Here is a 25,156-nt window from a genome sequence, read left to right as displayed (position 1 = left end):
TATCACGGACTACATTTCAAGGAGAATTTTAACCGAGTGTCTTGTGTGCCGCAAAAAATTAACATTATCTAGCTTGGCAGATTTATATACTTTACACGAAATGCACTTTTAAATTTATATTTTCAGAAAAAAGAAAACATGGATTTTATTTAATAACATTTTGAATTAACAATTTACAATGAAAACGAAAAGTGAGTGAATTAATTAAAAATATGTCAGGTGAAGAATAGAGCCTTTCAACTAAGAAAAGAGAGTTATTTTACATCCACATGAAATCTTCTTTAAAAACGTAACTAATCGTCGATATGATTTAACATTTCTAATCATTAACTTGATAAATTTTTTTTAATCAAATAAGAGCATAATAGAAATTATTTTTATCAGAACACTATTAATTACGCTGATCCACAAACGTACCAAAAAAGACAAATTTCATTGAAATCGTAAATGGAAAAGCTGTACTATACAATTTAATTCCATTACTACTAGACCATGGCCGTCGAGGGAACAAAGCAACTCTAATCCATTAAATAATACATTCACCATTTTATAAGCACTGTACTGCTATAATAACAAAGCAGACATAAATTTATATGTGTACTCTTATTTATATTTGTTAATACAGTTTGTAACAAATACAATATTTTATATTTCACATATACCTCATTGTATCATGGGTTGCCCTGTGTTATTGAAATGAACCTTACGTAATGATACTTTCAATCTTTTTCAATCATAATTAATTGAAAATATATTTAACGTAAACAAATGAAGTCTAAACCAGGTGTGGTACATATTTATGTTTGTTTCTATCAGTAGACTGTACATCAAAAAAACAATGACATGTTAAGAATAATTTTCTTTCTCATTCTACTGTGAATGAAGAAAGAATCAGGCTTAGCTATTAATATTTTACTGATAGTCTTAAAATAATGCATAGAGCAGTACCAATATTTGTGGAACAAATTTATAAATCCCCCATACTAGTTTTTTGAACAATAAATCAATAAGAACGTAAAGTCAACATCATGAACACGTCCCATCGCTGGCGGCAGGCTGGAATCTCCAAAACAATGACTCCAAGACCTACCTTAAGGATCTTAAGATAACAAAAACAAATAAGATGTAAGCGGAACACGGTCACGAGCTCACGTAATCCAAACAGATAGATCTTACTGTCAGCTGTGTTGTCGCCGGGGAGTGCCGAGCCCGGCTACGCAGTAAACTATGCACTGTAGTAAAATAAAACACCTCTAAGTGACACCTATGAATCATCACTTTTAATAACAATGGTCTTAAGGATTTGTTACTTCATAGTCACGAAACGGCTACGCGTGGGACGCTCTCACTAATCACTGCTTTGAAATGAATTATAGATAACGTATTATGGGTCACTTGTGCACAATTTATCAGTTCAATAGGAAATTAATAATACAATAAAGACAAATATGTTACATTTAAAACGAAAAGAACTTGTTCATATTTTTATCAAAATATTTTTAAGCATATTAAGTCATCTTCAAGACGCAATTTTCTTGAAGAGGGACGCGCTTACGAATTTAATAGCCTGTGATAAATACTTCACCATTTTGCTTGAGCTTTCGTATTACATTAATCTATCGATAAACGCGACGATATAAATTATGATTTCTCAATTAGGGTGCTAGAAAATCTATTATAATCAGTAAACACTTAAAAATAATTCTTACCAAATTCTTAATTACGCTACATTTTAAAAATTTAAAAGCTTGCCGTTCCCATAAAAATTATGACTCAACCAAACAAATTTATTTCCTCAAATTCTTAACATTTAAAAGAAATCGACAGCTTAATTGAGCCATTCAATCGTATTACATTACCATACATTAGTACGTACCCTTTCATACGTACGTATCGTGACCAAAGGAACATAACTCGCGACAGTTTGTGGATGCTTCGAGAAACAATGTACTCACTACTCATGCCTTAGCTTCTTATCCTGTTCCTGTAACTGTGTCTCCTGGAGGACACAGTTATTAAGATATACATCTGAAATTGCATACTTTGGTTTATTTTGTTGTGCTTAAATATTTTATAGCGCAGTGAAGTTTCTTACGTATTCTTATAATAACTGCCGATTTAATTTTGTGCCCTTTTTGATATTGAAAAAATTCTTTATAGCCACAAATAATAATGTATGTACTAACTAACAAACAAATTTAAAACATCACAATTAAATATCTAAAAATTTTAACAAGACAAAATAAAATAAAAAGCACATACGATTTAAAATATATATCTGTCAGAAAACTTAATATAACTTCATCATTATTATTCATATCGAGTAACAAAAAGCAGCAATAAAAATTATAAAAATGTAATAAAACATCATAATGAAAATTTCACAATATCTAACTATCTCTAAAGAAAGATAATTTATGTCTATTATGTATAGACTGAACACACCCATTATTATTAATCTTGTCGATTTTACAGTCATATAGTTAATATTAATGAATAATCTTCACTAATTTAATGATATTAACGATCGTATATAAAATTTTAATTACGTATCGCTATGGGTGATGACGTAAATTAATAATTCGAATTTTCCCAACGTTACTTTGATTACATAAGAGTTAATGAAGGCAATGGTTCAAATTCGATGTTATTCTAGTTAAGCAACTCGCTTCTCAGTTTTAATAAACATTGGTATTTATTGTTAACTAGCTGTGCCCCGCGGTTTTACCCGCAGAGCTCCGCTCCTGTTGGTCTTAGCGAGATGATATATAGGTAGCCTTCCTCGATAAATGGGCTATCTAACACCGAAAGAATTTTTCAAATCGGAACAGTAGTTCCCGAGATTAGCGCGTTCAAACAAACAAACAAACTTCAGCTTTATAATATTAGTATAGATTAATATTGAGCACTATCACAGATAATATATTATATGTAATACTATAGGCACTACCTACTATTATTACCTACTCCATTTACCATTAATGCTACCGTATTCCTGATTACCAATCAGTGTCCTTTGTTGGGGAAAGTTTCTAAAAATATCACGTATTACAATTGATTACATTATGGAAACATCAACAAAAGGATGTAACATAATGCGAGGTTAATTAGAAATAAACTATTTGCTAAGTGATATTACTTCTCTTATATGACCTTTCGTTTTATGTAATAAATTCAATATGTAATTATTATCATGTTCATGTACGGTAGATCTTTGGATCAATTCCTATAAAAATATTGAGTGTTTCATAACTAATACAACAATAATCAATTAATATTACTGCAAATTGTCTTGTCTATTCAAAGCTTTATTTTACTTTATATTTACCACTTACACTTACGTATTTATAAATCGCACCCCAAATCTCCTTCAATCAGCAAACTCATTGTTATTTTGCTTAATCATCGCTCAATAAATATCCATATACTATACCTATATACATATTATACCTCTACACACGTCTGGTGGTAGGACGTAGGAACCACCGCGGTTGAATGCTAACGAAAGGCATGACTCCACAAATTCTACTCCATTTATGTTGAATTTTAATACATTATCATAACCATTTACATAGTAAACCGACCGGTAGGTACGATAAATGCAGCTTTCTTATTGAACCTAATTATTGGTCTTTGTGTTTAAATTCAGAGGGTTTTTTATTTAAATCAAGTCACGTACGCGTCGGCGTGAGAACAATGAGGGTAAAAAGTATTAAGTTGTTAGCGCAACATAAATATATGTGGGTACGGTAATTGCGTTCAGCTCTTTTATTTTTCATGCTCTCTTACAAGTGAAAATAAATTTAGTATTTATATTTACCTCGTATGATACTGTAAGTGATGGTGTAGCTTTTACAATTTAGACATATTATCTAGTAGAAAATATTAATTGCTATTTTCTGTTTGTCATCACTATTTTAAAGCAATATAAAAAAATCAGAATGCAAAGCAGTATTTTTAATAAAAGTGTTCTCAGCTCTAAAGTACCAAATTACATCAAATTTTTATTCAGTTCTCCCATATTTTATTTTAAATAAAAACTTATATACAAAAGGCGAAACTACACATTCACATAAATTCAACCGTGACTCAAAGTGTCACATAAACTTGATTTATCTCCCGTGACGTAAGTTACCTTCGTAACAAATCTTAGTTTACTTTTTAAAGACTATCTATAGTTTCGTATTAGAGTAAAAATAATACGAGCTTTTTCTGAAAAAATTTCTTCTTTTTTTAATAATATTATACTATCTATGCAAATTCTTATCTTAAAACAGGGTACAAAAAAGGTAATTTCAAATAAAAGTAAAACAAAGCAATTCAACTGAAGCTTTGACTAGCATGTGAGCTTATAAGTGGGAGGCTCTAGGTTTGATTCCCGCTCGAAACTAAAGTAAAAAGGACCTATATAAGGGCATTAAATAAAAGAATGATCGACGAATAAACTCCACAAGAGGACAAGGGCCTTCTCCTAAATATAAACATAGCCATAATGGATAAGTAATATTCAATTTTGTACAAAGGAAGAATAAATAAAAAGTTCTTATATATAAACGTCAATTCGTTTGTTATTCGTCAATTTCCGACTTCCTTACCCGCTTTCAAAACTTTTGCCCTTATCTTCATATCTTGAAAATGGAAATAAAATTGTCCCAAGAAAACAAAACTTTCATTTCCAATCTCTTTTTTGTCATATTTTTTCGAGATAAATCATATGGGCATATGAAATACTTATTAGGTGTTTTCCCATGGCATTGTCCACAAAGTTCCTTTGTTTGACGTATTCATATTTCACGCAGATTTCTTTTATAAGTTTATTTAATTGTATAGAATCTATGAAACATAACTCTAACTACTACCACTCTACTTTTATACATCAAGACACACATACATAACGTCAACACAGGACGATCTCATTAACATATGAAAATATCACGAACATAACTTATGAACGTGTATTTTATTAAGAATAAACAGTCATAATGTAATGTAGCTCCTGAGAGTCGATATTGAATTCAAAGCCGTCTACTTTGCATTCACATGCCTGCGCCGTACAAAATATGTAAGAAATACAACAGTTACAAGGGCCAGGAATTCCAGTTAAAAGCCTTAAAACATCCTTATGGTGGCTTAGTAAATACTGTATACGATTAGATATACTTTTACTACCATATTTTAAACAGCTATTATGAATATAATTTCATCTGCGTAATAAAAATATTTATATTAAAACAGTTTACGGTTATACTTATTTGATATTTCTCGTTTAACATTGAAATAGGATTCATTTTTTTCTTTTTGGAAGTAACCTTATATCGAGAAAGACTGCAATTAAAAAAGTTACAATCTAAGCATTTGATAATAACCTTAACGCATAAATATTATAACTATTCCGTTTAAAAAAATTACATAAGGATATCAATACCTATTCCTTAATTGGGCGGGCGGTTGACTCAAAAACTCACTCTAGGATCTTAAAGCGAAATGTGATTAATTACGTCTTCTTATATAATATTCTATCGATAGAATCTTTATAAAATGTAAGATAACATTAGTAATAATTATGCCACCTAGCTTGGAAGAAAAATCAATCATATCTACAAGGTACTAGATTTAAAAGATTCCCCACATAAAAAGCATAAACTTTGCAAGTAACAGCAATTAACAAATCTATTATAGTTGTCACAGAACGTATATTACTTTTATTGGATGAGTCGTATCGCTTGCTCGACAAGGCAGTGGCGTAGTTAATTAATATTATAGTAGTAGTATTCAGTGTACGGTTGTATGGAGGATGAATATTCATGCTATTATCGTTTGTACGACCAAGATACAATCTCTATATCGACGTTTTGTCACTGTTCCGATCCCGACTACTTACATGCCGCTCGGTGTAAATCAATAACGTCTCAGTACTAACAGTTATGCTAAAATATTCTATTAAAATCCCCATATAAATAAACGCAATCGTTTTATCGCCAAGAATGTTTGTATTATATGGTATTATTGAATATTTTACTATTTATTGTTGTATTTGATTTATTATAACTGAGTCCTATAGTGTATATATGTTTAAGATAGTAATATAATGTAAAATGTATGATCGAAATAGCCCATAGTGTATATATTTTTAAGATAATACATAATGTAAAAATATGCATGATAAATTCGCAAGTTTGAAAGTTCAACGTCACTTTGACTGCGGAGAACAGCTAGTTAAATAAAGGCTCCTTATTTCATATTAATTTCATAAACTTAGAAAAAACTAAATTATTCCTAACTTTGGAAATAACTTTATTGGTACGACCACATTCGTAATATAAAATAGAGTAGACCGAAGAAAAATACTGCGCTAAAAGAATTGCACTTGCAAGCAATTCCGCAAATGAAATAAAAATACACTTAAAATTTTACTGCCCTTCTGAAGAACTTTCCTAAAACAAGCAAAACTAGCAATGGAGAGCAAAAGAAACAATCCATAGTATAAATACTTTCACAATAATAAATACGAGCACTTCGTAATAGTGTCATGTTGGCAATAAAAACACAGAGATAATCAACCCACGATAATAATTTTATATTAAGTGTACATAAATACCGTTTGACATCTCGCATAATAACTTTAACAGGTAAAGATTGAGATCACTTAGCAATAATCACAATTTTAATTATTATTCGTTTTATTACGCAATATATCGCACCCGTAGCTGCAATAAAAACCATATAAAATAAAGCCGCCACCGAAGATATACAGTGATAATATAAAAGCTATTTATTATCTAAACGCCTTCGCCGCCCTCTAGCTGTTAATATCTGCATTGAACTTAACTAGATTCTAACGCTAAAAGTGAAGGTGTTATAAATTACTTGTTTATATATGGCGTAGCTGGAAAACAATAATGATATTATTATAAACTCGCTGTTCCATCTGGCTCGGGCTGAATATTGTTGAGTTAAAAGTGGCGTAAGTAGCCCCAACAACAACCATGACAAATCTAACGATACGTCGAAATATATAGAAGAAATTATAGGAATCTAGTGAAAAAAATACATTGGAATGTCACTGAAAAATGTGGGTAAAGAAAACATTACATGCTTTTTGATTTTGATTAAAACAAAAAATTTTAACTCTAAGGACAGCGAGCGCTACTTACTTAGTTTTTTGTACACTTAAAAATGAAATTGAAAAAAGTTAATATAGGCTGATTTTTTTAATTTCCTTTATAAATAATATTTGTATCAGACGCAAATATTTCTGGGGTACCTACGTGTTTTTTTATCTTTAATTTAAACGAAATCGTCATGACCGTTTTTTCTATTTATCCTTTATCTCCAAAGCTTTTCTTTAAACATTTACGGGATAGAAGTTTCGCGAACGAAAACAATCATGTAATGCACGATGAATGCAGTTACTTGAATATGCATTAAATGAACGTCTCGGTACTTTTCAGAATAACAAAATGGAAAACTTAGCATTCTTACGAGTTTGTTCAATTTTTTACCACGGTTCTGTGCTTGCTGTTCAGCTATTGACAACAAAGTGCTTACGGATCGAAATCGTTCGAGTTCCTTTACCTATATTATTCTACAGTTGTATTTTGTCGGATTTGCAAAATAATCCAATTCGCAAATACCGAATTTTAAGTACATATTTATGTATTTTTAATAGTTTTTAATAGTAGATCTTAAATTATAGATTACTAGGTTTCCGCCCGCGGCTTCGCCCGCGCAGTCAAAGAAAAACCCGCATAGTTCCCGTTCCCGTGGGATTTCCGGGATTGCGTCATTTTCCCGGGATAAAAAGTAGCCTATGTCCTTCCTCGGGTATCGAAATAAAAACTCCTCACCAAATTTCATAAAAATTGGTTCAGTAGTTTAGGCGTGATTGAGTAACAGACAGACAGACAGAGTTACTTTCGCATTTATAATATTAGTATGGATATTGGATAATCACAGATCACGTCTTGTATATGCAATAGCTCTAAAATATAGTAAACTATAAATCTAATAACTTCGTTTAGTACCTATTGTTTCCATCCGTATGCCATCTTAAAACAATATGTGCCAACTGCCACATATCCAATAGGTTCCACATCCACGTCAATGTCATTATCGTAGCACTTCCAAATTCCTATTAATATTGAATATCGGAAAGTTCCTTTGACTATAAATATCTTTGTAACTCCTTCAATTACGAACTGTATAATGGATTTCGCTGAAACTTTCTGTGGATCTTCAAATGATTTCAAATAACTACCGAAATAATATTATTAACAGAGGAATATCCGGTAAAAGCGTACTGAAGTACACTAAAGTTATAATACTTAGGAAGACTTGATACATCATTCCTTTATGAGATAGGAATGGCGTTTGAAAGGCTTAATCATTAATAAGACGCCCTAAAGGTGAAATTATCCTCTAGCGATGCGATCATTAAGCTAATGACGCAAATGTAAATAGTAATGCAATGTTATTAGAGCTACTAACTTAATTAGAACAACGCAACGCTTCAATATTTACAAACCCGGGTATATGTAATTTAATTCCCTTAATGTACATTTATAATCATGCTTTCAGCGGAATTTATAATGAATGAATGAATGAATGAATGAAAAATACTTTATTGCACACTTAATACAGGATTATAAACTAAGAATCATACAAATAACAACATGTACAGAGGGCGGTCTTATCGCTGTAAGCGATTTCTGCCATTATATATTATGTTTTTATTATTTCCATGAACGTAACGAGAAAATTTACAATATGCGTGATTCAAAGAAGTATTTTAAACATAACGTGTTTTAGATAAAGTGATTCTTCATCAATCAATTAATTTCCTTTGAAAAATGATCAATGGTTGGGCTCTAGTTCATATATTATTTAATATTTAAAAAAATGGCATTATTCTACATTTTTTATCTTTCAAACAATTACACATTTAGAAAATTTCCTAAATCTCATCTGATATACCATAATATACAATATATTATAATGATTTTATTTTGTTATGTTCTAGATTTCTAGAATATAGAATACTTATGTCATAAAGTCAAGAAATGTAGAGCACACATCTATATGGATCGGAATGCACATAATGATACTGCGACTGATCTTTCACCCGTAAGTATGTAAAATTGACAACTAATAAGTAGTTCTACAAGTAACATTACAAGTTCTACCAAGACTCTTCTTAATAATAGAATTTAATAGGTAATTTCTACGTAAGTATAGTTATTTAGAGAGTTGCGTGACGCCTACATTTAAGAATGGTGCAAACTTTACAACGTCCTAAGCATAATTGTGGTATTAATTCGCTGTTTTAAACTCAGATAATGGCTTATTATTTTGCCACAGTATATCGGAACTTTTATTGCTCTGTGGCACGTAAATTAGTACCAACTTTATTGAATTAGCAAAGCACGCCTTTTGTATTATAATTTAATTTGTTATTTATGAAGAGGGAATATTAATTTTATCCCTACATGAAAGAAAATATTTGTATTGCCTAATTAGAAAGTTTTTTGCGTGCTCTTCATAATTATTAAGTCTTTCTTATTTTTGCGCTAGATAAGAAATGAACTAGCCATTTTCTTCGACCTTGGTCTTATAATCTTTAGAACCCTTTTATAACTTCTTCTCGTCATTATTTAAGTTTATATAATTATTTTGCGTAACAGCAGCGAAGACGTCAACTTTGGGCAAGGAATAATGACTAAGGACAGTTGGTTAAATATTTAGTTGACGTAGTTTTAAGTTTGCGTGCCGGATTATTATTATCCACGAAGGAATGAAAGTAGTCTGAAAGCCACGTGCCCTCATCACTTAGACGTAAACCTTTTACTCATACGCAGTACTAAAACGTATCTTCCTAGCTTTAGGGAAATATACTGTAGCTGGGCATATTGATGTTATTACACCGGGTCAAAGATTACACAGGGTGCAGATGCATCACACGATCAAATTATTTTAGATTTCGGTCGATTTATTGAATCCATTATAATATTATAGGATATTAAATAAAAGACCAGTCATAAATTACAAATATGAAACATTATTATAACAATTTCCATTGAAAGCTCTAATCTACAGCTTCCTCTATACCGCGGTCCAATTATTAAGCTTAATTCTTAATTAAGTTTGAGGTACGATAATGTATTGTTATTTACAGATAGACCACCAGCGCCGATCGCAGAGGGTCTCATTTACTCGGGTGATTTACGAGTTCACACATCGGATCCAATCTCACTTAGCAATGATTTATGCCCAACAGCTCCCTCTGCTGAGTTAAGCGCATTATCGGACCGCATGCCCTATCAACTTTGTAAACGATTAATACATTAGCTCAATACACCGCTTCTGGAGACGGGACAGCATAGAGACACGGAAACTTATCCGCTTTAAATGAATGGAAATTGAATGGATCTAATACAATTTATGTTTATCTTTGTAAGTTTGAGCTGTCATAATTAATGACTGTATTTTTTTTTTGAGGAACCGTGTCATATACCTATTGTAAATATAAAAATGAATCCCAAAATGTGTTGGTAAGCGCATAACTTGAGAACGGCTGAACCTATTTCGATAATTCTTTTTTATTATATTCCTTGAAGTACGAGGATGGTTTTTATGTAGAGAAAACGTAAATATGTACCACGGGCGAGGCCGGGGTGGACCGCTAGTTGTAAAAAGTTTTGTAAAGAAGTAATATATTTCTTCAATGATAAACATGTAAAGGGTCTTTATCAGTCTAATCTATGGAGAGAAACTCAAGTTCGACAGTCAATGTGCGTCTTGCACGCAATACTAACTCGAAGACGAATTTGCAGCCAGCTAAAATATTGAACTCATTTATCTTTCATCACAAGTACGTATGTAACTAGGCGAGAATGTTATTACGTACAATCATTTATTTTTACCTGACTTTTACTCGTATATCATCGAACAGGATATAAATATAATAATATTATATACCTAATACATCTTACAGTTCAATAGCTAAAAACATCCTTATTTTATAGACAACTATGTGTGTTTCTAAAAAGAGTAAATTACTAATTTCATAGAACCAATTACAATTTATTTACATGGCCAGGTGCCGAAAAACGGTGTCATATTCTGAGCGTAAAAACTGTAAAAACCTTCATGAGTCGAACGTTACACGCTTTAGCAACAATAAAAAAATACGTTATCCGCGTATTCGACGTTCAACGTTCACGTTTATGGGCAATACGGAAAACTTCAATAATAATAACAAAAATATCGTTAGGTGGCAAACAATTTTATTCACTAAGTGGGTATAGAGTATCAGTAGCAAAATCAAGATTATTTCACACTGACAGTGTTGATCAATGGGGCTCAATCAGGCCGGTTCGTAAACTCTCAATTCAGCGATCGGACGCACGCGCTTTGCGATACAATTTAGCGCTCGTACACAGAGGTGACAAACGTCTGACCTGCCTTAACGAGCCGTGAGTACTGACGATTTATTTAGAGATACTTCCTAGAGATTATGTTTATCTAACACACATTAAAGTCCAGTTGATTTCCACTGCGATGTTTGTAGAAAATAAGCCTTTATTTGCTCATGAGTGTGACTTTTTCTTGAACAGCTAACCATAATGTGTCATAGTGCCGTCCTGAATGAATACATTCAGGACGGCACTATGACACTTAATTAATAAAAAAGTATAATATTCTAAAAGGCTTTTATAATAAATAGAAAGACTGTAAGTATTTATGATGAACACAACAATGACAATACCTTAATGCTAAAAAATTTTAAATTTATTGTTTGAAGGAGGCTATATCTGCGCTAATTCTACGCTCCTATAATTTAAAGTACCTACTTATATCGATTAAGCATGATCTTAGGCGATGAATTGTCCAATGAGGTGTACCTAATTTTCATATAAAAACTACTAAATCTAATACATAGCCCCAAAAACAATATAAATAAAAGCCTTACAACCCCAAATCACGCAAGTCCAATCGGGAAAACGTTAACGTAAATATTTTAAATCTCCGTAAGCCTAGTACCTCATTTACCCGGCGACCACTTGACACATATTGGCGTTTATCTGGTCGAGTTAATTTTCCGGGTCGAGCGAGGCGGGCCGGGTGAATTCAATCAGAAGCGTCAACCAAAGCAATCTCGACAGCAGTGGAAACGGTTCGTACGAGTGTGCATTCAGGCCGCCGCCCGCCGCCCGCCGCCCGACGAGTGCCCGAGTGCCGAGTGGCCACAAGGGCTCCTCACCTAACCCGCACGCGATCTTACTAAACCTCTCGGCTTGCATAAATACGATGTTTATTCAATGCCACTTTTATGATTTCACGCTGGAATATATTTTTGAATTTTCTAGAATCACTCATGGTCTGTATGATATTATCTAATATTGCCTAAATGATCAGACAGGTGGATAAAATTGTGTACTAAAGTCTGAAATAAAAATAACTTAGTCTTAATAAAATGCTGACACTTTCAAGGCAATTCATTTGACTAAAAACTGAAAGTGCTTCTTTGTAATTTTATCTCGACCAAATTTGTTAAAAAGCAAGTTAGACTTGAGACAAAATAAAGTCTCAAATTCTACAAAGTATGGAGCATTGTTTCGTGTTGTTTAGTCTTCAATTTTGTTTAATCGCGGGGTTGCCGTCATAATAATAAAATATTGTGAATACAAGCAGCCACAGTTTACTCGAGTGCTGCGGGCACCCATTTAAGTGAAACGGACAGATCACTTAACCTTACTCTTATATTTGAAGAAAAGGTGAATCGTTGAACCCACTTAACTGCCTTATTAACCATTCAGCCAATATTTGACTCTGAATATGTTCATAAATTTATAATTTAAACGATGTTGTTCTGGTACAATTCTTAAATATACACGACAGTCGCTTTAAACAAGCTGAATAAATTAACCACCAAAACTTCTTTTGACTGGATAGCTGAATAATTAGCGGACGGTTAGATAGCGCAATAAAATAAACGACGCAACGAGCTATCGTCAAAACAAAATATACAATATACATTACATTTTATATTTTTGTTAGAAGAGAATAAACGTTGACGGATATTCAATAAAATAGTTAAGCTTTAATAAAATGGAGACTTGTAACCATATTCGCTGTTCGCAGCGGACCACCTACGAACACTTGGTTTTATTATCTTAACTGAGTCGATGCTCTGGGAATGGGCCAAACAAAAATACGAGTTGGTGACGTGGTACGTCTAGAAAATTGTTCGTTATAACAACAAAGTTGAGGAAACTTTAAAAAATGATAGCTGCAAAGTTTATATGGATGAAGTATGGATACCACACAAATTTTATAATCTGCGTAGCGAGGTTTGAAATATGTTACGAAAAATTTCATTAACTTTCAAAAATTCAACAGGAATGTGTTTTCGAGGTTCCAGCTTTATTTTTGTCTTTATTTGATACATATTCAATATTCATGTATGTAGTTACTCAAATCGAAAAAATATATTTTAAAATGTTATGAACTTGTTATATGGAATTTTATATAATCGTTTAGTTCTAATTCTAATAATAAATGTAACTAAAATGTTTCCTAAAAATAAAATTCACATGGAAAACGGAGCGTAGCTCACGTTGTGATCAGAGAGGCAGTGGCCAAAGCAGTATCAATTTCACACATGGAGGTTTTACCGTGTAATAGTAATATATTCAATTCGTTCGTAACGGCCCGGATTCGGCCAGCTTTACGAGACGGTTTAAAGCTAACTAATTTGGTTAATGATCAAAATTTGTGCCAGAAACGTTCGCTAGTACTAATATATGGAACTGACTCGTCGGATTTCAGTTGGAAATGGGTTTAAACGTTTTGCACGTTAGGCTCATTAATCTTGTCCGTTTTATCTTTGAGAATGCGATGCTATTTTATAACGTTATCCATTAAATGTATCGTTTCATCAAGGATGTGACGTAAACGATGACGATATCCAAAAGAGCGCTTAACTTGAAGTAGCACATTCATATTTTCATTTTACAGGTAAATCTCGGGTCATAAACACCATGTCGATAGGAATTTCCTCATGATATACTTACTATTTGAAATGGGAGAGTCAATAATGATTATATCTAAATTAATACGTGAACAAAAACTTAAGGCATTTTATGAAAATTATGCAGATGGAAAAAGAGGATGACATTAAGCATTAAACCAGGGAAAAAATAAAAAAAGACGTGTGGCACTCGAGGACTGCCGCATTAAAGCTATGCAATCATAGCGTGCCTTCGAGCCACACCTCCGTGTCCGTCGGAGTGGGGAGCGTGAGGTTTTTTCGTTACGGAATTTCTCGATTCGGTCCCCGCGCTCAAGGCCCACGATAGAAGCTATGCAATAGCTTAATAAAAAACTAGGTAATATTCAATCATTAAAAAAACACACACATACTATGCATTTGATTTAGGTACCTACTTCAATACTTCATGTCTACGAAAGACGACTAAAAGAAGACTAACTAAAAAAGTCCTATCAAATTAAGAAAATGCCTATTTATTACCCCAGATCTCCCAAAATACATTTTATTAAAGTCTGTCAACCCATTTCAGGTTTCTGAGAAAAAATTTTAGAAGCGAGAATATTTTTATACAGGCAGTTAGATACATTTTAAATATTTTATATATTGAAACTTTAAATATGTTAGAGAGTCGAGGTATAATGTCTAATGTAAAATATTGCGTAGGTTTCATCATATAATATTAACAGTATCCTAATAGAGTGCCGTTAAACTAATCCATTAAAACATAGTTCCGTATTCACCGTGTTTCTGCTCTTAATATTAAATATTAAATTTAGCGCCTTGTAAAGTTAGCATTTATGATATTTTCAAGTCCAATTTTTCTCAATGAAACGTAAAAATTATTTTATTTAAAATAAAATTTGGTATAAGTAACATTAATGCTATCAAATCTTCTGTTATAATATAAAAATTGTATCCAACACAATTTCTCGAATCTAAGAAAGTGAACAAACTGCCCACAAAACTGTCTCAACAATCTAGCTTTATGAACAAACTGCAAAATTGTCTGTAAAAGCCTTATATTTTTCGTATACCTACTTAAAAAAAATACTCTATTTTTTCATAAATATATTACTACAAATCATACACATAAAAACTGCTTATTACACGATTTTTATATGATTCAATACGCAGCAAATTCTTATTTCTCTCGTCTGATCGTATTTTATAATCAACTAAAAGTACGATACGTACATGAAAATTACTGTTCGCAATTTGCATTGTAAAACCGAGGGCGAGACCTCGTAACAAACTGTCTGCAGTTTAAGTTCTATATCAATCAAAGAAGTTTGAACTCTTTTGTAAGTTACATTGGATACAATTGTGAAAGTTAAGTAAGTTCCAATGCATAAAGTTCTTCGAGTACAGTTCTGGCCACATAAAATGGCACATCTCGGAGAGAAAGAACAGGAAAGTTTACATAATCTAATGCGGAATTGCTTCAATGTTTTCGGTAAGTGTTTGGTGTAACATTTTCAAAAATGTGACATTTTTCATGGATTTTTTGTTTGTTTTGTGAATCTTATATATAAAAATGAATCGCAAAATGTGTTGGTAAGCGCATAACTCGAGAACGGCTGAACCGATTTCGATAATTCTTTTTTTATTATACTTATTTCTTGAAGTACGAGGATGGTTTTTATGTAGAGAAAACGTAAATATGTACCACGGGCGAAGCCGGGGCGGACCGCTAGTTTAATATAAAACCGATTTATTTATTATTAAATATCTATTACGTTTCTTCAAACATAATAACATGTAAGAATCCATTATTGATGTTTTATTTCCAATGAGTCAGACAAAAAGCCGCTGCACACAGCCACTTGAATGTCCAGACATCTTTTATGTCCCACTGTTCATTCACTAATTTGAGGTTCGAAGAATGTGTTTCATAATATTTCGCAAAACTATTTTCTATACATTCGTATGCGAGTTATGATGTTTATTATTTATTCAATAATTGAATCGTGTATTGCAAGATAGCAATAAAACTTGTGTATTGAATTTGATTACTATTTACGACTTCGTGAATAAAGGAGCTGTAATAAAAAATAACAATACTTTAGACAGTGTTCCGTATTTTTAATAATAATCTTCCCTATTTCGTACTCACTTGACTCTAAAAGACAATAAAAAAATGTGTGCGTGTACTAGTGTACCTACGCACGTAAGAAGTGAAATTTCTTTATGACCTTATTTTTCAAAAAATAATTAACTATATGCAACTTTACTGCAGAAATTCGTCCAATCACGCGTGGTAGGAATAAGATAAAGATGGCGCGTAACGGAAAAATGTCACGCGTAACGAAAAAATGTTACACTAAATTTTTTTTCCAACCCCGATAAAGAAGTTTCACTTCAATAAGAAAACTTGGATCAATCTTGTGATCAATTTATAAAAAAAGAACACTAAAACCTTCCCGTTTCAATTATTTTATAATTTAACCACCTAACGTATTACGCTACTGTATTATTCAATTTTGAGGAAGGAATTCAATAATCTCTCACCATAAAACTAAACCGTACATACGGTATAAGTTATAGACTTAACATTTAGTGATAAAAATACCATTACTCTAAACAGTCGACTGTATTTAAAGAAGTCATGAGTGCGACAGTGAATGTTTGTTTCTCACGGTCACACCCGCCCACTTACAGGCTTTGAGCAAACTAACGTGTCGACTTACCTCGTTAGATCTGTAACTTTCAAATGATTATGTATAACTATGAAGTCACGTCCAATATAGTGTGAATATGCGAAATTACTAAGCGACATTTCAAGATTTGAACTGATTAGGTATCTGTATACAATATAGACTTTACCACGGCATTTCATACGAGCGATCCGATTTAGTAATAATTATCATCGAATTAATAGCTTATTAGTTGAAGTATCGTATTCCCACTAGTTACAATTTAGTTAAGTTACCGAATACTATTGCCACTATCTTAAGTGGTACGGTGCTGGCGTTTTACATCAAGGATTCGATTATTTATTTTTAAAATCGACTACAAACTATGAGCCTATTGACGAGGACAATGTGGAAACATTACAATACACCACAACATCTATGATAAAAATATGTCCTTGGCAGAATGAGCTCCAACTCATATACAAGTCATATTCTCAAAGAGCTTACGCAACATAGTCATTTTTAGTTCACACTTCACAGATAGAGGTATAAATACAACCAAATTCAAAATACCTATTTTAATTTTGTCTTCAATAAAAACCGCCTCAGCTCTTAACTTACACTTATAGTACAACTAATTTCCCAGCATTATTGACACGTAATATTGCCGCTGTTGAGACTTGTAAGGTTGTAAATGCGGCAATTGTAAAGTAAAGTCATTATGATGTTTGGCCACATGAGTAGAAAGACTGGCCGCGGACGGCGTGGTTGCACTGCTATATTCAATTGATTTTATTTAATATAAAAGGAAAAAAATGTATCGTCAATTTTTGCTCGTTTTAACCGAAAATAACCGGGTTCGTAGAAAAGTAGATTTTAGTTTTGTGCAAAGGACTATTGTTTATTTTATTTTCATCCTATACTATTCATGTTTATTATATTTTAGAACAGATCGAAATACCTACAAAAATAACTTTAATTCCTAATGCAGAACCAGTTGCAATAAATAAAGACAAGGACATACAAGAGTTATGTTGTTTGAAATTAAACATTACTGCTTAGTTTTGGCTTAAATTCAAGTTAAGCCTCGTAAATGTCTCGAGTGTATTATTAGTCAGATATAACCAACTTATGTTTGTGTATAATTTGTATTGATGGTAATGGTAAGTATAGCGATAAGGGTCCCAGCATTAAGTAATTAGTATGCTTAAATTGTTCAATAGGTGATTGACTAAGCTAAGCTTTTCTTACGAATATTGATGATTAAGAAAAATGTGAAAGAATAATTGTATTTTGATAGTTGACCGGTCAGTAAGCTCGGTTTGAAAGAAAATAGTAATAACAATATGGCAAATGAGACATATTAATAACGTTGATGTTTCAACAGGATTAGGTAAAACCATATTATTATATTAGCAATTTTCATAATTTCATTATGAAATTGTCCCATTAGTATAGGTAATTTAGATTTTTAGCCATGAATATAAAATTATAACAGTATTACTATCTTTTATTAATTGACGGTAAATAAAGGTATTATGAAAAATACATTTTAAATACTACAATTTGTTGGCAATGATTTTGAAACTTCATGATTTTTAATCATATAAGTAGTGATATGAAAGCGTATGACCTTAAATTAATTGCGTATTAATAAATAAATAATTTCCATTAAAAAAATTGCCTAAAGCCTATTTACGTACTTCAATGGTACCGATAGCAAATAATTAGGTTATGATAATCATGATTCAATTATCAATAAAATAGCTTTACTCATCATTATTAACGTCTGTAATAAATTGCATTTATAATTTTATGTTAGTTGTGTAGGATTATTAACTAGAACTAGTTCCGTTTATCGATATGATTATGACACAAAATTATTACGGCTTATACTCGTAGTATGAGTCACACCGCCATGAGAAGAGGACATGCGGGTGTTTCTATGCATTAGAATTTACATTTACATAAATATTAGTTGTTTTTGTAATGAAATAAAGTTCGTCTGAATTTCTTTCGAATACAACACAGGTAAGGTAGAGAGTAGTGGAGAGGTATAGTAATTAAGTAGAGCTAAATGAAATAGTAACTTTTACTTTAATATTGTTTGTGTATTATTGTTCCAGTAAGTATAATATTCAGATAAATCTTACGTTACCTTTTTTATCAAACATCCTATAAATAAATTAAAATAAAAGCATTTAATAGGTTAATACAAATACTTACCTGTCTATTCAGTAATCTGTGCTTATACAGCAATGTTTAGCCAGTTAAAAGGTGAGTTTCTAAGAGCATAAATTATTTAAACAAACTTTACGATGAAAATATTCTAGAATAGCCCCAGTAATAGTGCGTTAACGCAGTGCGTGGGTAGAGTCACGCGGGCGTACTAACAAATTACATTTCGGTTTACCTTCTACCGTGTAGCGATGCTGATATAACACGAACTGGTGTTGACAAAGTAAAGAAAGGTTATCATTTAGTGCGAAACTAGAAGCTCTTAACCCACACTTAATATGCATTATAGTTAAAATATGGTGCTGATGTTTCAAAATTTCCGTGTTCAACTTCATAAGATTTTTATTAAAATACTTAAACGCCAGCAACCCATTCAGGATATCCTTAAAATTCTGAATGATTATCGACGGCGGGCACTTTCCACCAGGCAACCTGCCTATATGTCTATATCTATATAAAAATATCCTAAGTCAGAAATAAAGAGGAAAAAAATTGGTTGTCTGTAAAGTCGGTTTACTGACGATAGTTGAACGTGACAACGTCTTAAGGCCGTTTGTGCTTCTTTGTCGGTCGTTCCGCGCTCTCGCTTGCACTATGGAACGCCTCAGAGCGAGGTAACGCCGCATGAGTCATGTTTTTTTCGTGCGTGCAGCCGGCTCTATCGAATTATAAGACGTTGTCACGTCAAAAAATGAATTAAAAAACCTCCTTATTTAACCTCGTTAGTATAATTATATATATATATATATATATATATATATATATATATATCAGTTTATCTAATACAAGCAACCAAATTCCTCTTCATCGTATTAGTGCAGAGGAAATACGCTCTTATGTTTTCATAAGGCTTACTAGATGTTCGTCTTAAATCTAGTCAAGTAAATCTAAGGAAATTTATTAGGTACATTATTTAAGGTAACTTAGTTAACTAATGTTGTTGACTTAAATTTGTATTTAAACTATCTAAATACCGATACTAATAACCATTATGTTTCTCTATTAGTAAATACAACATACCAAAATTAAATACCAAAACAGTAAAAAAGGCGAAAGACAACTTTACAACATCCATACTAATATTATAAATGCGAAAGTAACTCTGTCTGTCTGTCTGTTACTCAATCACGCCTAAACTACTGAACCAATTTTCATGAAATTTGGTATGGAGATATTATGATACCCGAGAAAGGACATAGGCTACTTTTTATCCCGGGAAAATGACGCAATCCCGGAAATCCCACGGGAACGGGAACTATCCGGGTTTTTCTATGACTGCGCGGGCGAAGCCGCGGGCGGAAACCTAGTACCTAATATAAGCATAAGATAATAATTATGTTGTATAAATTAATACATACTATGAATAGAATGCTAGCGCCGAAAGATAAGCAAATTTTGATAAACCAGTTCAGTATTCTTATAGGTGCCAAGTAATACGGATGTTAAAAATGGTGACTAGTGACAAATATAAGGATGGTGTTTTTTACGGCACTCAAGATTTGAAGATACCGTTGCATATGAACTTTGGCAAATTTTTCTTGGATGCTATTAAACAATTTAAAAATAAGATCGCTTTGGTAAGTTTTATCTCAACTTAACCCTTTTTTATTTTCAATGTAAGAACAAGAAAAAAATGTGTGTGTTATTACTTCCTAACTTGATTTCATTTAAATAAAATAGCATAAATATACATTTGAGAGAGAGAGAGAAATATACATTGAGAAATAATAATATATTGTTTAATATCATTGTTTATAAACGAAAATCGTAGTAATATTATTATTAGATAACGTTTGATTTGAACGACAGAATATTGTCACCGTGTGTAACATGTGATAAGAGTTGAATTTAAAGTACAATATCATTTGTTTTAGATTAACGGACTGACAAATGAATCAATTACCTATAAAGAGTTGGTCCAAAAAGTGGTTAATACCGCTTCTAGCCTTATCAATTTGGGGATCAAAACAGGAGATGTGGTAGCTATATGCAGTGAAAACAGGATTGAATATATCATAACGACTCTAGCTGTATTTTGCTCTGGAGGGATTATTACATTTTTTAACAGCTCATATAATATAAGTAAGGACACTATATAGAATCACAATTTTAAGCAGAAGAATCGATTTGAAATACACTATACACTTTATCATCAAAACCTTAAAAATTGGAAAACCATCGTTCAGCAATGTATTGTTTTGTATTTTTTAATAATCTTTAGATATTTTAAAGATTTCATTTTTTGTCGTTTGTGTCAGCACAAATTCAGCATTCTTATCAGTAAGAATATTCAATGCAAACAATAAATAATAATAAGATAGCTTTTTTTTTACCTTCAGGTGAAATGAAACATGCTCTACATATTTCAAAGCCGAAGTTTATGTTCCTGTCAACTCATGCATACGAAAAATATTATGAGGGACTTCAAGCGGAAAATGTGATACAAAAATTCATTATATTTGATGAACAACCCGTTATGCCACAACACCTTGATTTCAAACAATTAGCAGACAATTACGTTGATGTAGATTCTTTTAAGCCAGTTCATTTTGAAGGTAATTTCAAACATGAATGAATTAAAGCAATGAAGACACGACCAATTGTTATTATATCTTATCAAAGAGTAAATGGATGAGACAAATTCACAATGCCTTGCTTTTCCTGATGGTAATAATAATGTTGTTTGAAAAGTTGTATGCATTTGTTTAAGGCGAGGTTCACACATGCATGATACTATACTCTTCGGGGACTACTGGCCTCGCAAAAGGAGCAAAACTAAGTCATTTAAACTTTATCGTTGTCAGCCAACGGCCTACGTAAGTAGGAAATGGAATTTATAAGTTGTAAAAAAAATAGTCAAGTGATGCATGTTTTTGGTAATTAAATCGGAATTCCAATATTTTTTGTGGCAATCAATAATAGAACAAATAATTACCAGTTGATAACAATTATTTTCCATCAAGGCAATCAAACTAAAAATTGGTAGATATAAGATATTCGCTAAGTTACAAACGAAGTTTACCAAGTTTATACGAATAAGATATTCCTATATTATAACATAATTATATTTTCTTACAGATTGCTAACTCGTGATTTACTGATGCTTCAAGTAGCTCCATGGTCAAGTACTTTGGGAATCGCAAAAGCATTGGACGACACCATACGTGGAAAAACAACTGTATATCTACCAAGATACCAAGAGAGACAGTATTTACAAACCATTGAAAAATACAAGGTTAATATTAATATTAAAACTTCATCATTCATCCGTTCATTTAATGCATGTTTTTTACTATTTATGACAGTACTATTACCAAAACTTTTTATTTATATTCACCAGATAGGGGTAATAATAATAGCTCCACCACTTCTAGTAATGCTGTGTAAATCGAAGATTGCTGACGAGTATAATCTTAGTTCCTTGGAAATCATTATATCCGGAGGGGCTCCAATTGATTTAGATACAATACATCAAGCCAAGAAGAGGTAATTAACAATTGATGTCGATTGCACATTCAACACAATCCATAATTAAACACATTTTTGACATATTAGAATTGAAGTTAGGACTAATAACTATATGGTAATTTCAAAAAAACTATTCTTTCTCAAGTCTGTCTGTCGGAGTACAATACAGAGTCTTATTGTAAGAGCCGGATAATCTTACAATTGTGAAAATCGGAATTCACATCGTGAATAATATGGCATGCAAACAAAAAACATTTAATATTCAAATCATTATAAGGCAATTAATTAATTTTTAACAGATATCCACATCTTAAGCGCGTCTTACAAGGTTATGGTATGACAGAAGTGACAGGCGCTCTCACTGAGGACTCAGAAGTGACTCCTAAAGAAGGTAGTGTTGGACCTCTGGCTGAAGGATGTATTGTAAAGGTAGATACTATTTAATAAATTTCTACATAAGGAGAAAAATTTATTAGGTACTGACCTTCTGATGAGATGAAGTTATATGAAGTTAATATTCCATTTTTAGGTAGTTGACCCTAGCACAGGAAAAATATTAGGTTGCCGTGAGCCAGGTGAAATCCAGGTGAAAGGACCAGTTCTATTTCAAGGTTACATAGGAATATCTACCGAGAGTAATTTTACACCAGATGGATTTTATAAAACCGGTGACATTGCATACTATGACGAAGATGGATACTTTTACATAATCGATAGGATCAAAGAACTGATAAAGTATAATGCGTGGCAGGTGAGATAGTTTAACTTGTTATCAGTGATTATCGATCGTATGTGGTAAACTTATTTATTCAAATGCTATTTTTGTTGATAATGATATTCTTTTTTGTTAATATTAAAACATGTTTATATTATTATAAATTTTCTATATTATGATTATACATTTTCTAAATATATAATCATTTCACGATTCCTTATCATAAGCAGCAATAATTGTACTTTATTTAATATTTAAATAATGAAACTTTAATTTTTAATTCAGTATAATATATATTAATTATATACACAATCACTCATTCACTATTAAACTCGACTAATAAGTAATCTACAGCGTAAATAATGATATTTTATTAATTTTTATATTTTACATTCAGGTAGCACCATCAGAATTGGAAGCATTGCTTTTAGAACATCCCGGTGTGATGGATGTTGGAGTGACGGGTAAACCTGACCTGTCCGCCGGAGAACTCCCTACGGCGTTTGTAGTTAAGCAACCAAATTCACGAGTCACAGAGAAAGAACTCATAGAACATGTCGATTCAAAGGTTTATTTTTTATATTTCTTGTTATATTAGTTACTTACCTTTTTTAATATTGCCAATAATACAAAGACCCAATTTAAAACGCCAGCGTTAATTATTCTGACTGGAAAATTGCAACCAAAAATTGTAATTTTATCGAATATGCTTTTTTGTGCCGAAAATAATATTGTATATCTTTTCTAGGTATCACCGTGGAAAAAATTACGTGGAGGTGTCATTTTTGTCAACGAAATTCCGAAAACTGCTAGTGGTAAAATACTACGAAGAAAACTCAAAGAAATAATTGCTAATGTGGAAAAGGATAAAGCTCGCAGTAAATTATAATATTAATCATCATTAAAAAAATTGAGTTCTTGTTTGGTTCATAATATTTATATCAACTGAGATAATTTGTGTTAATGTGTACCTAAAGAGTTACTTACTAATTTCGCTTCGTGCAGTAATTTTTAAATAATATACAAAAGATAAGAGATAATATACTCAATAATATATTAAAAAAATATTTTTTGCATCACTGATAACACATCGCTGATAACGACAAAATTTATATTATAGGTGTGCAGTATTTTTGTTTTAATAAATACTGATATATTATCTACTCAAATGCTGTTTTATTTGTTATAAGATTGTGTCTTGTGAGAATCTATCATGATTAATTATATTATTATTTGTTCCGCTAATTTTTGACAGTCATCAACACAAGCATAATAATACATTTTCATATTATTCTCTTTTTATAAAATAAATACATTTTTTTTAGTTTTAGCTTAGTTTTAAGAAACAAGTAATTCTTACACAAATTAAAAAGAAAAGTCCTTATTTCCTCTCCTTCCTCATTATAATTTTAGACTCAGTTAATATTTGAAACTTACGTAAACATATAATTTCTTAAGGCGAAGGAAAACGCGTAAAATATATATTTTTATCCCTTTAGCCGTGGGCTTTTAGGACAGTATTTATTTAATTTGCATGACTTATCCTTCTCAGATCGTTTGAAGAAGAAACAGGTTACACGCGTTACGGTATTTCCTTTTATAAATTACATATATGAAATATGTTTTCTGTGCAAAAATAGCTCGTGCTCTTTATATTATTGCCTTAAAGGTTATACATAAAATTGACAAAGTAGAAATGGTGTCTATAAAATTTGAGATGCGTCATAAAAGCAATTAATGTTTTTATACCTACTTTTAATTTTTAATTTGTTTCCTCATAAGCTAATAACCAATACTATAATTATACATTGTTATGTTTGATATAATTTATGTAATCGCACTGATAAACATCGCATGACTTGTAATTTTATATCATTTATGAATACAGATAATAATTAAACCAAGCTATCGAGATAAGTGTGAAAACATCATTTAAATGAAATTATATAATAATTTTTCTTCTGTTTTCCTTCACCTAAACCCAAAAGTAAATACTTACTCAAATAGTTTATAGAGATAGAAATATTTTAATAGTAACATAATTACTTAGTA

At 31.5% G+C, this 25,156-nt stretch overlaps 1 protein-coding gene across 1 annotated transcript; it reads left to right on the top strand.

Annotated features, from left to right (window-relative positions):
- The first annotated feature begins 20,344 nt into the window (after positions 1-20,344).
- On the top strand, positions 20,345-24,134 carry LOC149907819 (luciferin 4-monooxygenase-like). Its single transcript, XM_090102935.1, has 10 exons — positions 20,345-20,498; positions 20,796-21,003; positions 21,261-21,476; positions 21,632-21,737; positions 22,000-22,156; positions 22,262-22,407; positions 22,689-22,818; positions 22,919-23,140; positions 23,502-23,672; positions 23,853-24,134. The coding sequence occupies exons 1-10, from the start codon at positions 20,361-20,363 to the stop codon at positions 23,991-23,993; spliced, it is 1,635 nt and encodes a 544-aa protein (XP_089959061.1). The 5' UTR covers positions 20,345-20,360; the 3' UTR covers positions 23,994-24,134.
- Positions 24,135-25,156: the final 1,022 nt, after the last annotated feature.

The sequence above is a fragment of the Colias eurytheme genome, chromosome 6 (genome assembly GCF_061535395.1).
Source record: "Colias eurytheme isolate Ceu_HAF_F1 chromosome 6, ilColEury1 Martin Lab GWU primary, whole genome shotgun sequence".
NCBI lineage: Eukaryota > Metazoa > Arthropoda > Insecta > Lepidoptera > Pieridae > Colias > Colias eurytheme.
The sequence above is the reverse complement of the archived record's forward strand: the minus strand, read 5'-3'. Positions and strand labels throughout refer to the sequence as shown.